Genomic DNA, 16,304 nt, shown 5'->3' with positions numbered 1-16,304 from the left:
GGACTGCCAATCAGCTACTGCATTACATTCTGCCCCTAAGAGGCAGCCAATCAAAGCCCGGCTTACATTGGGCCAGCAGATCGGCCAGCCTGAAGTGCCGTGGCTCTGCTGTGTGCACAGTGAAGGCTGAGGGCTGTCCTCCATGTTTTAGTAAGCATTGACATAGCACACTGTGTTTGTTAGCCATGCATCCACAGAGGTAAGCCTGCTTTTTCATTATTTCACTTCCTCTTTAACCTTGCTAACCTATGTTTTAATAACTGTAAAGCTGTAAGAAGGCATTTCCTCTTGTAGAAGGGGGGGGGGGGGGGGAGTCTGTAAGTCACACCACACCAAAGGACTGGAGGCAGGCAGGAACACAGTACAGCAGTCTCTCACTGTACTGTCTGCTGTGTGACAGAATGGATCACATGGTCAGGGAGCAGCTTGTCTCTATACTAAAGAGTGTGCTTGTCACTGTGCTAGAAATTCCTGTTTTCTCAGAAATCTGTAACATTTACAGGCAGGAGGCTTCAGACTGTGACACTAGGCAGACCTCTCAAAATGGAAGGCCTTGACAGCAGAGTTGTGGCACAGGGGTAGCAAACTCCACAGCATATGCTGAAACTAAGCACCACAGAGCTCTTGGGAGCCAGGTCATGGCATTGTCCAGCCTTCACTGGATTGGCACAGTAGCAGTCATTGTCATTGAAAGAGAAACTAAAAATGACAAATCATGGAAACATTTTCTCATCCGACAGCTGACTACTGTGTAGGCTGTTACTATTATATTTAGCTGGAGAACATTTCTTCTTGTCCTTATTTCACAGAGCAGTGCACAGCAAAACAACAGCTCTGTTTTGGGTCACCTCAGCACACTGTCAGACCCGGTGTGTTTAGGCTGTGCCTTGAGAGGAAGTAGGCCTAATGATAAGCCCCAGTTAAAGGTTTTGTGCTGAGCATAAAGTCAGCCATTACAGGCGTCTTCTCTGCGTGTTCTTCTCCTTTTCTTCCTTCTATATGTTCATGTGTGAGGTTTGTCAGTGAAACATGGCGTTATCGCACACAGCAACATTAAGGAGAGCTTGGGGGAAGAAAAAAACTGTTTTGAATAAGGTAGCCCCCCTCCCCCTCAGTGCGCTCTGTTGGAGAGGAGATGGGGGGGGGGGGGGGGGGGGGGGGGGGGTTGGTGGTTATATTATGTCCGTGTCTTCCTGAAATGACAGTGAATGTGCACTTCTTAGTTGCACTTCTAGTCGAGCTGCTTTTACTGCCTGTCAACAAATACCTTGGCTGGTTGTGCAGGGTGACAGAAGAAGGGTTTATGGTCTCCTCAGACCCTAATGTGAGAGTCCACTGAAAGAGACTTTGTCGAGCTTGTTGCTCTCAGCAGACTGTTAGTAACAAAGCAGGTGTTTCAAGGGTTAACATGGCTGATTAAAGAGGAGATCCTTTAAATCCCGCACTAGATGGCTGTAACCCTGTTTGGTGAGGTGCTTGTGGCAGAATTTAATCTCTTTATGAGGCCTCTTAATGTTTTGTTCTTTCATTAAGCCCATCTGTTACATGTGCCTTTTGATTTGAACTCTGATGGTGATACTGAAACCATTTTTGAAGGTTTTGTGGTGGCTTTGTTGGCTAATATCAAAATGCACCTTGCTCTGAGACAAGATCACAGATTGTGACTGATCTAATGACAGTTGTAACGAATCTTCTTAGTCATAATAAAATAGTCATTGCTAATTTTATGTATTTATTTAATTCATATTAGGCATTTATTTATTCATGCACTAGCATCAGAAATTAGGCTATTTTAAATATGGTTTTTAGGCAGTCTTTTTTTAAACAGCAGTACAGGTTTGACTTGTAGGCCTGTTACATTCCCATCCTTTTTTCTGTTGTTTTTGTGTGAGTCCCTGAGAGCATTCCCGTTAGACCCAGGCTGTGCGCTAGACAAGGAGATACTTGCTCTCTCCTACAGCAGCAGGCTTGCAGTCTCTGTAGCAGCAGCAGTCGTGCAGCAGCAGCAGCAGTATGGCTTCAAAATGGACGCCCTGAGATTGCTCAAAGCCGGAGGAGGCAAAAAGGGAAACGGAATCTGATATGCGCCGTGTCAACCATGCATCGTGTGCTTTTTTGAAAACACACAGGCTTGGTTGTGAGTGTGACGACGACAACGACGATGACAACTGGGAGTGAAAGGGAGGACTAGGTGAGGAACCATGTTGTAGTGGTGGAGGAGAGAAGAGAGAGGAGAAGGCAAGAAGCCCTCCCTGCATTGCAGCAGAGGCTCTGAGCCGGGAGAGGGGAAAAGAGGGAGCCAGTGTGGCACACTGCTCCTGCCACCCAATCACATGCCTCCGTGTGGTGCTCAAACCAATCGGTAGCCCACAGCTGAGGTTAAAGATTGACAATCGCACTGAGAGCAGCAGCAGGGAGAGCAGGGCCCTTCTGGAAATTTCTGCACCCATCTTTGTCTCATCCCCTACCAGCCTCATAATTTGAAAAGAAAAGGAAAAAAAAACAGTTGGCTGAAGAACCAGTGTTTTGTATCCTTAAAGAGAAAGGTATGCCTCTATGTGAGAATTGTTTTGATATTGAGGTTTGAATGTAATGTCAATGAGGTGATGAGATAATATTTTCAGGAATGATTTGATGTTGTCAAATGTGTGTAAGTGACAGGTTTGTCGTGTACTGTGGCAGTGATTTGCATGACATGAATAGAATGGTGGATTTTGCAAGCAGGCACTAATACAGGATGATGAGGAGGAGGCCAAGATGGCAAGTGCTCTCGCTGTACATTCTCTGCGTGCTGTCATTTTTTCTCCCCCAGAGATGGACAGAGGGAGGAATGGTGGAGAACGACGGTGTGTGTGTGTGTGTGTGCGTGTGCGGGTAAGGGGGGGTTAAAGATGGAGAATGGATGGAGCAGGAGAGAGACAGAGAAGAGACCTTATGGGGGGAAAGCAGTGATTCAGCTGTCTCAACAGGACTATTGCATTGGAGGACTCTGGGATCTCTGCTTCCACTTAAACACTTATGACTGGCACAGCAGCTGCCAGGACAAATTAAACCTGCCCTCCTCTCTTTGTTGCCTCTAAGAAATAAATATAGAGCGGGGTATACACAGAGATCCCTGTCACTGAAGAATACCAAATCTCAAATTCATGCCGTTTATTGAATGAGAGTGCCAGGTCAGATAGTAGGCTTAGCATACAGCTCATTGATGGGGAATTTATTCAGTTTAAATGAGGCTGTGCTGTGATGGTGGGTGGGGATAATGGTGCTGTGCAGAGATTTCCTGCTTCCAGTCGATCACAAGGGCGGCAGGTTGGTCTAGCTTTGTCTCTTGGTTTTCTGCAAGAATGTGTGGAACAGGCCTAGCAATTATCGAGTTGTTTCTGGAGGGGGCTTGCCTGTGACCAGCTAGGCTCCAGTTTCAGCAGAAGCCACTGCACAGGCATTGTTGCCACGCAAATGCACACTTCAACCACTCTGGGTGCTACAGCTCCTACGATGGAGCCTCCTCTGAGGAGAACTATGTGCAGCTGAGTTGCCTGTGTCGCACAATGTAAAATTCAAAGGCTGGGCTTAGCTGATCAGAATGCAAGAGGCAGATTGACTCAGTCCAGTTTGCAAGCTCGCCTTCACCAAGCCGGGAACTGTGTAAAAGACAGACAGATAATTCTGTCCACGTCCTCAGCGGCTCAGTAATCGATTTTGGGCGAAGCGGATCGCTGCAGGCCTGGAGAAAAGGAAAACCACATCCTTCCGCCCTATATTTCCGCACTCTAGCTGTCTGCTCGCTTTTTATGACTGAAGACATGAAATTCATGCATACATTGATGGCTGTGTGTGTGTTTTTTATTTTACTGTTTACCATGCAAGTCAATTTGAATATGACACTCTCTGCATACTTTAAATTATGGGCGATCCAACAATTGATATTATTTGAAATGTAAATAGTAGAAAAACAGTAAACCTGGCATAGTTCAAATGATGATATTAAAGAAGGAGAAATTTCGCGTTTTAAAAAATAACTGTTTTGCATCACAGTTTGTCATTTTTGTATTAGGCTACAACATACAATCAAAACTAGCTTGTGTACAGAAATGGGATGCTTGAGCTATTGTTTCATTTCTTGTGCTAAGGTACCAGGAAGTACATTTCAGTTCAGTGTTGTTGATATTTAGGAGGTTTGTGGAGTTTTCTAGAACCTTGTGATGTGTGTTGTCAGATCGACCTTCACATAGCATGAAACTGCTCTTTCGAGAGTCATGGGAATGACCACAGTTGCAGACTGATTTATAAGTGCCTCCTAAGTGGTCAGTGAAATCTGTCTGGTTTAGAATCAGAGTATCTCATGAATGGCAGTCGACCAGTAAGAGAGGCCTCATTGTGTTGGTGGGTTTGGAGGCTTTAGAGCAGGGGTGCCCAATACGTCGATCGCGATCGACTGGTCGATCGCAGGGCCAATGAGAGTAGCTCACAGAACTCAGCAAAAAAAAAAAAAAAACGTTTTTTTTTTTTTTTTAAAACGATTTTTTTTTTAAACGGGAAAAAAAAATCGCGTTTTCAGAAAAGCAATTCATCCTATCATATAATGATATTATAATGTGCCCGCTGATTGACGTGTAGACAGGCCAGTCTGCTGGTTGCTAAAAAGTTTGTTACACCATTACCATAACAACCATAATGTATCTACCCAATCTCATAGCCTATAGACAAGCCCAATTGCTTTCCTTTTACCGCTGCATTTTCGTTTTCGCTGTAGCTCGATTCTCTGTGTAGTAGCCTACAAAAAAAGTTTCAGTTGGAACAGTGAGTTCTAGTATGAGAGTGTGTACTGTGGGCCAAATGCCACTATCTATGTATGTATGTTAAAAGAAAATCCGAGTGTTAAAAAAGTTACATTTCAATGTGTGGATTTTTTTTATTATAAATGTAGGCTACTAAATTGTATGGGCAATGTAATGACACTGTGTATGAAATCACATGCTGATTAGTAGCCTCTATTGTGGATGTTACTGTTGTTATTTCCAGGGTTGGTATGGAAATTAAACTCAATCTTAAATTAATTCAACTTGTCACTTAAGTGTAAAACCTAAGTGAAATAGCCCGTATGACACTGTGTTCGTTTTGGTATTGTACATTTAAAAAAGACACATAATGTGCGCAGTTAGTAGATCATTCTGACCCAGACACTTAAAAGGTAGATCACCATTCAGAAAAGTGTGGGCACCCCTGCTTTAGAGACATGTCACAGGGGTCACTTCGGTGAAGAAATTGCGTCCCTGTTGCAGACCTGGCCCTAAAAGTAATGTTGGAAGGTGAGCAAAATGAAGTCTGTCTTGTTGAGTAAAAGTCTAAAGAATAATGAAGTTCCAGAACAGACAACTAGGCAGATTCTTAAGTTAGTTGCCACGTAAAGCTGATTATGAAGATCTATGAACCTTGGCTATTTATTCTAAACGTTGATACTTAGAAATTAATAATATGCTTGTTTATACCAGTCATCCTCCCATTGACTGAAGACTTGATGGTTAACGATGTCAGTGAATCAGGTGTGTTGGTGCCCAGGGGAATTGATTGAGGAGACACTTGTGATTGGTGATCCAAAACAGGTGATACACAGGCTCTGATTGCACATTTTAATTTTTCTCTCTGCTGAAAAAGATAAAACGGGAACCTACTCAGATTTTAAATTGGACTCACAAATGTCAAACAAAAATAAACTGCCCAGCAGTTACTGGCCCTCTGACAAGGGGAGATCATCATGACATGGCTAACATTGTTCCAGAGGTCCTTCTTTGAGCCAGAGATGTTAATGTATTTGGTGCTTCTTGGGATAATCACAAATCATTACGATTATTATCATTGTTATTTTTTTAAAGTTTTAAACAGATGTGCATAGGAATGGATGTTCTTATCAGACAAACGGAAATGGTGGTTTGACGTACCATTTAAAGAAATGTACAAAAAAACTAAACAGCGAACATTGCTAACCATGGCCCAGTCACCACAGAGACACAAATGGGCACTGGATGTTGCAGCATAGGCGATCATAATTTCCCTTTTAGGATTCAAATGTGGTCTACCTCCATTAAACTTCAAACGTGCATGTCATCAGCCATTGAGTTGTATTTATAATGTTTTAAAACCAAAGAATTTTTGCATATCCTGATAGATAATCATGTTGTTACAGTTAGCTAATCAGGAGGGTTCATGCATAACAATGAGACTGGTCTACTACCGCGCACTTGTGCACTTCAAACACTGACTTTCAGTGCTTAGGGCGTTCACACTGACAGAGCCAGCAGAATTCAGGGCACTAAAAGTACCTGGATGGCACAGTGAAAACAGTCAAAAAATGCAGTGTAAAACGATGGACACCACTCGCCCTAAGCAGGCGCCATCTTGGCCTCGTAGCGGAATAGGAGGAGCCCTTTCGGCAGCTTTTCAGTTTAGAAAGTCGGCTGACTGACGGCAACCATTACCAACTGTGTTATCTGATAGTACAGTGTCTATTTCTCAGTAAAGAAATCTAAGCGGGAAAACGCCAAAAGATGTTCTTTACATACAAAACACAGCCGTCAGCGGTGTTTAGTTTGCCATCTTTGTTTAAATGTCCTGTTGGTCGGAAAAAGCTGGCACACAGATTTATGGGTAAAAGGCTTGCACATTTGCGTCCTTCAGTGTTCCATTTGAGACAACACTAATCAGCGACAGAACGCACTACAGATGTAAGTGCTTAGTGTGCACTACACACTGTATTGCAGTGTACTTCGTAAAGTAAGCGGTAATGGACACAGCCTGAGTTTTTTAAGTACCTGTTGTCCAAAAAGATAGCCTGCTCTGGCCTGTGGCATGATATCTGGATAAACTCTGTGAATGAGCAAACTCTAAAGGTTTTACACAGATGATGTTATAAATGTTATAGCCTAGTAAGATAGCACTGTTTAGCACACTTTGTTAACAACCTTATATATGACCAATTGAGCACAGACTTTTTGGAATGACAGACATGTAAGCAGCAGGCTTTTTAGTGTGACAGTGTGCCTTTTTCCACCTTGAAATTCAGTAGACTATTTTGGTCGATGGAGTCTATAATTATGAACTGTTGGAACCGAATCAAATCACAAAAGGTGTCAGTAATCAGCTCCATGCTCAGCAACATCAATTGAGTCATGCATAAAGTACATAAGTGACTTGGCTAGCTAATTCTTTGTTTTTGCATGTAGCTTGGCAGAGGAGGAGGCAGGCAGAGTGGAGGCGGATGCTGTTGAGGGGATGGAGATTTCAACACGATCCAAAGGTGAGAGAAGATCATCAATCACCCTGTCTTTGCCCAATTATTTTCTACATAACAATTATGAAAGTTGATTCCGTTTTTTCTTGGGAACACCTGCTCCTTATTGAACTGTTCTAAATGCATCTAGTTTTTAGCAATATTTTTTGGGAAAGACAGAATAGAAGAAAATGCCGTGCACACATAAGCATGATATTACAAATTCTTAAACATGAAAGGCCAGGGGGCCTTAAGTTGGTTTAGATTTAACCATGTATATTTACTGAAACTATTCAGTTTGTGGAGGTGTTTGTTCCAGGTTCCGAGGTTAGAGACGGTGTATGTTGCATTGGGAACTCTAGCTCAGTGCCAAGGTGGTCATAACATGGCTAACATGAGTCTAATGTCAGAACCTCAGCCAGGCTTGCAGTGTTGGATGTCTCCTCACAAGCAGCACTGTAAACGCAGCTTGGTCTTAATTGCATCTTAACCTTTGAGTCTAGGATAACCTGCTTTAAATGGAGAGAACCTGTTGACCGACATGCGAAACAACCAGGTGTAGCTTTAAGAAAGCCTGTTGTACGATTTTCATTTCAAAATGAAACATTCTCTCTGATTGGGTGCCTGGATAGGGTGTCACTCTAGGTGGACCAATCATGGCGCGTGTGTGTGTGTGTGTGTTTGTGTGTGTGTGTGTGTGTGTGTGTGTGTGTGTATAAGACTTGTGTGTGTAAAATACATTTTCTTAGATGTTGTTATCTCCGTCAGTGATTTTCACAGTTTGAGCCAAGTCCATGGTAACATTGTCATGAATGCCGACCTTGACTTGACATGTTCAGTTGCAGGTGTTGAGTCTGGGTCAGTGGATCGGACTGCCCAGAAGCGCAAGGTGGCCAGCCCCCCTCACTCATCCAATGGGCACTCTCCATCAGAGACCTCCCCCAGCCCAATGAAAAAGAAGAAGAAGCCTGGGGCGCTACACAGCAGCAAAGACCAGGTGCAGCACTGGATCCCACCCCACGTTGGACTACACGCATAAACACATAAAAACACACACACATACACACACACACACACATACATACACACACAAAACATACACTCAAATGCACACACACGACATATTTAAAACAGTTGATGTGACAGTTGGTTGTGTGTTGGTTTTTTACAATGAGAGTCACTAAGATTTCAGTGTGCGTTTGATGCATGGTTGCATGTTTGAGAGGGTGCTTAAAACACATTATAATTGTCTTCCAAGAAACAATCAAAGATGTCTCAGACCCATAGTTGAAGGGAATCCCAAAAGCCTGATGATGCAGCTTTTAAAGTCATTCTTTTGATAATGCACTGCCAGAGAATGACCATGTCTCAGGTTTTGCAATGCCTTGTGAGAACAGTTGCACAGGAAATAGCTCCCTAAATGGTTTAGTTGACTCATATGTCGTGTGTTTGTGTTCCTTGGGGACTCTGTACTTTTCACAAAGCTCACCTACAGAGGTTAACCATATCAGGGCCTGTCGATTGGTTGGGAAATCCCTCTGGGATAGGAACTGTCATAGGAATGTGTTGTTCAGTGGCAGATTGACAGAACTTTGGCCAACTCAATAGCGTGATAGCAGAAATGATAGCGATTGGATTGTTGGTTGAACTGTTTGTATTTGAGTTACATGATAGCTTTTTGAGCAAAAGCAATTGTAAACAGCACAGTTATTGTCTTGCAGAGTGAACAAAATTAACTACATGAGGTTATGAAATGATTCTTGTACACACCACAAAAAAAGAGTGTCTGCTTTTCTTTGGGGGATTGACTTTCGTGAACAGTAATAAGTTATTGAAAACGTACACTACAGTAGGCTTCCTAGTGGTCTTGAATGGTTTAGAAATGCTTGCACTACTTCAACTTAAAGCAGCTTGGCCAATAGCAGTGAAGACTTGAGATACTGTAAAACAACCAAGTGTCCATGAGGCAGAAGCCCCCCGCTGGGGTAGACATCACTTGCTCCTAATTCAAATCATGTTAGCCATGTAAGTGACAATAGTGCAGAGTCATTATGGAGACTTAAGAGGACAGTCATTACAGAGCATTAGGTCATGGGTACTCAGTCACGTCATTTAAAACGCCTCATAATATCAGCCCAATGTCAATTGATCAGATTCTGCCTACAATTGAAAGGCAAGCTAATAAAGCACTGTCATGGAAAATATTGTGGCATACATTTCCAAAAAAATTATCTTAGCTTGCATGTTGCCTATAAGAGTGAGAAGTGTGAGAGATGTCGTCCATGACAAGATGCAATCAATGCTAGCGAGCTAAGGAAGGCCAGCCGTCAAATAAGCTGATGGCTTCTAGAGTTGAGCTGAGCAGTACAATAGCCTATTCCAGGCTTCTTGAACAGGACAAACAGTTTCTTACTCTGGTTCACTGTTAGACTGGTTCCCTTCATGTTCTGCTTTAGGGAATAAAGACATTGCACATCCATGGTGTGTAAAGTATGGGTAACCAATATCTGCTGTTGGGAGAGTTTCTTTTACTGTGCACAATTATATTCCTTTTTGTATTTATTAGTATTTCTGGTATTGAAATATTTATATATCTAGTTCAAATTGATATTGCACTGTAGTGTAAATGGACTGCATCACTGTTAGGGAACCAGTATTAATTTCACTATGCATGTGTGTGTGTTTGCAGTTTATAACGCTTTATTTAAAACCTAGTTTATTTCTCTGCCCAGCTGTGTTTGCCTGTGCGAAATCTCACATGCGTGTGTTTTGAAACCCAAACCCCTTTTTGTGTTTCTCTTGCCTGCATTTCAGTCTGAGCTAAGACATGGTCCCTTTTACTATGTGAAGCAGCCAGCACTCACCACAGACCCTGTTGATGTTGTACCGCAGGACGGCCGCAACGACTTCTACTGCTGGGTGTGCCACCGCGAGGGCCAGGTGCTCTGCTGTGAGCTGTGCCCGCGTGTGTACCACGCTAAGTGCCTGAAACTGGCAGCAGAGCCCGAGGGCGACTGGTTCTGCCCCGAGTGTGAGGTACTCTCTCACACTCTCACACACCGCAGGCAGCCTCTGGAGCTGTGGCGCTGTGGAGGCCAGGGGCAGCCCTGTCCGCTGCTCGGAGTGCAGGGAAGGGGGGGAGACAGGACAATCTCAATTTAGCTACTACTTTTTTCATTATTTGAAGCGATAGTGTAGAGTAATAGAAAATAAATTGTATCATGAAGCATTGGCAAAGTCTATGTTTTTTTAAACCTTAAATATTAGCCTACGTTAACTGGAAAGGGAAGACATCGAACAATAGGCGGATAACATTATTTTCCATGACTTTGTGATGACATGTTTCGTTTTATGTGCTGAAAGACTTAGTTAACGCTCCATAAGGATATTTTTTATTTTATTTTGATATTTATTGGTAGTTTGGCTTTGGGCAAAAGTGACATTGATCAAAGCAGACAGTAATTAATAAAGCCGACTACCATTTCAAGGATCATAAGCAATAGAACAGCCACATTCATGCTGCTATCAAATTTAGTTGTAAAAATGGGAACATAGTGCATTTTGTGCAAACACAGTGTGCCCTCCTCCTTTCTGTCTCCTGCTTTTCCTTCTCAGAAAATCACAGTAGCAGAATGCATAGAGACCCAGAGTAAGGCCATGACCATGCTCACGTTAGACCAGCTGTCTTACCTGCTTAAGTTCGCTCTGCAGAAGATGAAGCAGCCGGGCGTAAGTACTTCCTCTCTCTCTGTCTCTTTCTTTTCTATCTCTCTCTCTCTTTCTCTCTAACTATCTATCTATCTATCTAACTATCTATCTATGTATCTATCTATCTATCTATCTATCTATCTATCTATCTATCTATCTATCTATCTATCTATCTATCTATCTGTCTATCTGTCTCCTCTTCTTTGACGTCCTGAAGGGCATCTGATGTGAGCTGTCAGTTCTGGTTGAATTGTGACTGTAAAGCATGCACAGGTTGGATCGGTATGCTCACTGTTGCTAAACACAAGCATCCGCTTTTGTTTGATTTATCTGCCAACAGCCTTCTCCTTTATGTGATTACTAGAAATGTTGTCTTAGGACTTTTAAAACCACATGTTCAGATAGCCCTCCATAGGCACTGGCCTAATCTTTGCAATTTTGTTTGGCAACAACACATTTGCCCAGGTGTTGAATATTGCATGGCTGAAGAGAGTGTGCTGTTATAAGGAGAACCCTGTTAAGGTCCATCTCAGGCCTTCCCAGACCTCTCAGCACTGTCTGGGCTGTGCTAAATGTTTCCTTGTGAGCTCGGGGGAAACCATGAATCATATACCCATTTGTTTGTTATCCCTTTGGAATCATTTTCTTTTGTGGAGCTCCTACCGGGCGAAAACCACCCTAGATGGAAACGTCAGGTGGAGAGCTGGAGAGATAAAATACAAACAAATATGTATTGATTTCCAGTGTTCCATCTCACCACCTGTTGGATTTTTAGCCCAAGCTCCTGATAAACTTTCAATCTGTCTTCACTTTACGCCTTTCCTCAGCATGGCCAGAACAAAAGGTTCTGCTTCAGTAATGGAGTTCTAGGTACTACACAGGGGTTCTGTTATCATTTGAGCCCTCAGGGCCTGGCACTTATTCCGCACCCATAGACATATATAGGTGTATATCTGTCTATGTCCGCAGCAGCCTTCGAGGGAGTGTGGGGTGGGGGGGTTTAGGGTGGGGGCTGTGGTTTGGTGAGGATATAGCTGCCCCCCTCTGTTCTCTTACAGGACCAGCCTCGCTCCTCAGCTCACTCCCCACACGCTACTGCTTCGCAGAGAAAGGCTTATAATTGGGTAAACACTCACCATAAAACAGCCTCCCCCACCCTCAACCCCCTTACCCCGCCCTCCCTGTGTGCCCTGTGTGCATTTCTCAACTCTCTCTCTCTCTCTCTCTCTCGCTCTCTCTCTCTCTCGCTCTGTGACCCCCTTCCCCCCTTCCCCACGCACACCTCCTCTCCTCCTGATCCCCTACCTCCTCTACTACTACCTGTTTAACATGTTTGGAGTGGGGTTTCTTTAGTGGTCTTGAGTTGTTATCGTTTTTCGTCAGTTTGACCATGTAGTTTATTTGTTTGTTTGTTTAGTGTGTGTGTGTGTGTGTATTGGGTGATGGTGGAAGTGACAATGCCATGTGTGTTTTAACGATGTTGGATAACTTTGGGGCTGTGCGTGTATATGTGTGTGTGTGTGTGTGTGTGTGTGTGTGTGTGTGTGTGTGTTTCAGACGGAGCCCTTTCAGAAGCCTGTGTCTTTGGAGCAGCACCCAGACTATGCTGAGTACATCTTCCACGCCATGGACCTCTGCACACTGGAGAAGGTCAGCAGAAATCACACACTCTACACACACTCTACTGACATCTTATCCAGAACCAATAGCCTCTCCTTGTCACCCTGTTCGGAAACTATACCTGACTATAACATACTTATAACTTAACACATTTATCCACTGACTCCTTGCTTTCTATTTCCATAGAACATCAAAAAGAAAATGTATGGTTGCACTGAGGCTTTTTTAGCAGATGTCAAGTGGATTTTGCACAACTGCATAATTTACAATGGAGGTTAGTGAAGAATTTAATGTTGATGGTTTGAAATGATGGAAAATCCCTTCTCTTGACCGCATATTGAGTGACACTATCTGCTTTGTGTATTCCTGTTTATACAGGCAATCACAAACTTACAGCTACTGCTAAGGTCATCGTACGAATTTGTGAACATGAGGTAAGTGTATTAAAGGTTGTTAGTATTATGTCTAATTCATTGCATACTCACCACAGGTATTAGCACATGTACATTGATATCTCTCACTCTTAAGAGTTATTACTGGGAGGGAAATGCCAAAATACACTACAAACCATAATTCCCTTCTCCCAATCTCAATCCTGATACCTCTAGGAGATTACAAAAGAACACGTTTCAGGATGTGTTGGAAGATACGAGACACAATATCCTCCTATGTTAAAGCATATCTCTAATAGTGTAAAACACTTGAACATAGACATAAAACACATTGTTATGAAGACTTGAATTCTGTGGGTGTTGCCAGTGTCAGTTTAACTTTGTGTGAGGCTATGTTGTGCTTGTATATTGTATATTACATACTGCATGGTGTGAAATGTCAAACCCTTCCTCCTTGGCAGATGAATGAGATTGAAGTATGTCCAGAGTGTTACCTGTCAGCGTGCCAGAAGAGAGACAACTGGTTTTGTGAGCCATGTGTAAGTGCTCTCACATTGGAGTGTTTCCTATGTTTGTCTTTGGTAATTTGCCATTTTATGATTGGTAATTCTAGTTTTTCATGGCCTTACTTAAAGGGAAACTTCAGGTTTTTTCAACCTGGGTCCTATTTTTTAGATCTTAATGAGTTCAAACTTTTACTAAGGACAATTTACGGTCCAGTATTAAGTGGAAACACTATAACTGGCAACCACAAAATGGCTATCCAAATTGACTATTTCTACAGTTTCTGTAGTAAGTTTCTGTTTCTGTATAAAATGACGATAGAAACATAGAAAATGACGATAGAAACAGTAATTGTATTACAGTGATTGAGGTAAACAAACACAGGTGTATCTCTGTAGGGATCCTTTCCATGTTGTCAGACACTTATAACTACATTATGAGCCTGGCGGTGGCAGAAAATGACGTGGATATATTTGCTCCATGGGATTACCCTTTAAACCTTACATTTACCTAAATCATAAACAAACCACATATTCAAATTTCGGAATAATTTAAAAACAATAGATCAGCCAGTGGGTATTTGATAACTGTTACCAGAAACGTTGCCCCATTGTACTTGTAAAGAGTTCTAGACATCACCCTTAACGTTGAACATTCCATTTATGGGTTCCTATTAGGACAGGCCAATTTAAGATTGAGAGTGTAAGAGTTCTGTAATAAACCATAAACCCTCCATAAGATGTTTCTAATGTCTGCTTTGGCCCTGTGTAGAGTAACCCCCATCCTCTGGTTTGGGCCAAACTGAAGGGCTTCCCTTTCTGGCCAGCCAAAGCTCTGCGAGACAAAGATGGACAGGTGGACGCTCGGTTCTTTGGACAACATGACAGGTGAGAGAAAAACATTTAATGTGTAATAGTCTAACGAAACCATGGGGCATATTGCAGAGTTAAATTAATTGTTACACTTATTGAGGTATGAACCCAAATATTACAGTACAAAAAACATTTTATCTCATAAATTCAAAACGACCATTAAGGGCAGAAGATTCAGATTGATATTTATGAAGATCTTCTTTGACCTACCAGGGCCTGGGTACCTATCAACAACTGCTACCTCATGTCCAAGGAGATCCCCTTCTCTGTGAAAAAGACCAAGAGCATCTTCAACAGCGCCATGCAAGAGATGGAGGTCTACGTGGAGAACATCCGCAAGAAGTTTGGCGTCTTCAACTACGCGCCTTTTCGCAACCCTTACACGCCCGACAACCAGTTCCAGATGCTCCTCGACCCTTCCAACCCGGCGGCAGGCTCAGTCAAGCCCGAGAAGCAGGAGAAGATCAAGTTCAACTTCGACATGACTGCCTCTCCCAAGATGCTCATGGGTAAGAGCATGCTCTCCAGCAGTGGGGGGAGCGGGGTCGGGGGAGTCAGCGGGGCCACAGGGAGACGGATCTCTGTGACGGATGTTCCTCGCTCCCCGATGAGCACCAACTCCTCAGCCCACACAGGTTCTGATGGGGAGCAGGAGGGGGTGGAGAAGGTCCAGGCCAGAGCCACTCCTGGACACTACAGCACCGGAGAAGAGTCTCAAGACTGCACAGGTACCGTACCTTATTACATTCGGACCGAATCAAATATGAAACAGAAGAAGAGTGATAGAAAGACAACTTTATCCAAAGCAAGTTTGAGATCTGACAGATATTCAGTTTCATCCAAAGCAACTTGATGTAGCCAACAGAAGATACATACAGTTGGTTGACTAGACACAGACACAATCAGCTCTTTCCAATCCATTGGAAACAGGCAAAAATCATTTCTAGATGGATTCATCATCAATCATTGTTTATTAAGGGAAATTGACTGAGCACGGAGATCTTTTACTGCGATGCTCTGATTTAGGGTACAGAAGAAAGAGCATGACAGTGGAAATTCTTTAAGGGCTAGACTAAAAGATTTGATGTGAAAAGAACGAAGGCATCTTCTAGCCAGATAAGGTTGTCTTGTAATATCAACTTTAATTACCGCCCACTGCAAGTTTTTAAATGTTAAGTAAAAAAAAAAAAAAAAACTTCTTGACAGCCTCACCTGCACCAGCTAAATCAGGTGCTACAGCCATTGCCATGGACAGCCCAAAACCACTCCACTCCCAAGCTCCCACCACAGCGGTCAAGCAGGAGAAGGTCCCTCCCACGGCCAGCATCCTCAACCTCAACCTCGGTGAGTCCCAGCAGAACATCTTCTGACCTGGTCAATCACTTTAGGGTTGCCTAGGCTACAACCATAATGAAAACTAATCTTGCTAGACATAATCTGGCAGTGCCAAGCTGTTCGTTCGCTGAGTAGGCATATAAAAGTATAAAGGTCTATTTTGCAAGCTCTGAGTCTGAGTAATAACAAAGACTTTTAATCCCTGTTTGCTCTGCGCCGGTTGCCTCCTCTCAGACCGCAGTAAGGCCGAGATGGATCTGAGGGAGCTTAGCGAGAGTGTGCAGCAGCAGCAGCAGCAGGGGGCGCCACCCCTACTCACCTCCCCCAAGAGGCAGATCAGGAGCCGCTTCCAGCTCAACCTGGACAAGACCATTGAGAACTGCAAGGCCCAGCTGGGTGAGTGAGAGTTGCTTGGCTGGTAGAGCAGCTGGTAGAGCAAAGGAGGGAGCACACATAAGCTACTGATGAAATCTGTCCTCTGTACTTGAATACATGTGAATAGCCTGAGTTCAGGCTCACCTTGAGACGCTCACCTTCAGCTTGACACATTTCAAATAGAAAGTGAAATCCTACCATGATTTTACCCTGCCCTATCATTTTTCCGTT

General features: G+C 43.2%; 1 protein-coding gene across 5 annotated transcripts in view; it reads left to right on the top strand.

Moving 5' to 3' along the window:
* Positions 1–125: 125 nt before the first annotated feature.
* zmynd8 (zinc finger, MYND-type containing 8) overlaps positions 126–16,304 on the top strand; it is a 31,205-nt gene continuing 15,026 nt past the window's right edge. For 3 of the 5 annotated variants that reach the window (XM_080845721.1, XM_080845720.1, XM_080845723.1), the window contains exons 1-13: positions 126–199; positions 7,221–7,294; positions 8,107–8,264; positions 10,082–10,303; positions 10,883–10,996; positions 12,533–12,625; positions 12,782–12,869; positions 12,974–13,029; positions 13,449–13,526; positions 14,263–14,378; positions 14,577–15,091; positions 15,570–15,707; positions 15,933–16,094. In XM_080845721.1, coding sequence (XP_080701847.1) covers positions 186–199; positions 7,221–7,294; positions 8,107–8,264; positions 10,082–10,303; positions 10,883–10,996; positions 12,533–12,625; positions 12,782–12,869; positions 12,974–13,029; positions 13,449–13,526; positions 14,263–14,378; positions 14,577–15,091; positions 15,570–15,707; positions 15,933–16,094 — 1,828 coding nt within the window. In that variant the 5' untranslated portion in view covers positions 126–185. Of the gene's footprint in view, positions 200–1,224; positions 2,192–7,220; positions 7,295–8,106; positions 8,265–10,081; positions 10,304–10,882; positions 10,997–12,532; positions 12,626–12,781; positions 12,870–12,973; positions 13,030–13,448; positions 13,527–14,262; positions 14,379–14,576; positions 15,092–15,569; positions 15,708–15,932; positions 16,095–16,304 lie in introns of those variants that run through there. The other 2 variants (XM_080845722.1, XM_080845724.1) reach the window with 2 other exon arrangements.

This window comes from Sprattus sprattus (genome assembly GCF_963457725.1).
Source record: "Sprattus sprattus genome assembly, chromosome: 10".
Classification (NCBI taxonomy): Eukaryota; Metazoa; Chordata; class Actinopteri; order Clupeiformes; family Clupeidae; genus Sprattus; species Sprattus sprattus.
Note: the sequence above shows the minus strand (reverse complement) of the source record. Positions and strands in the feature narration are given on the sequence as shown.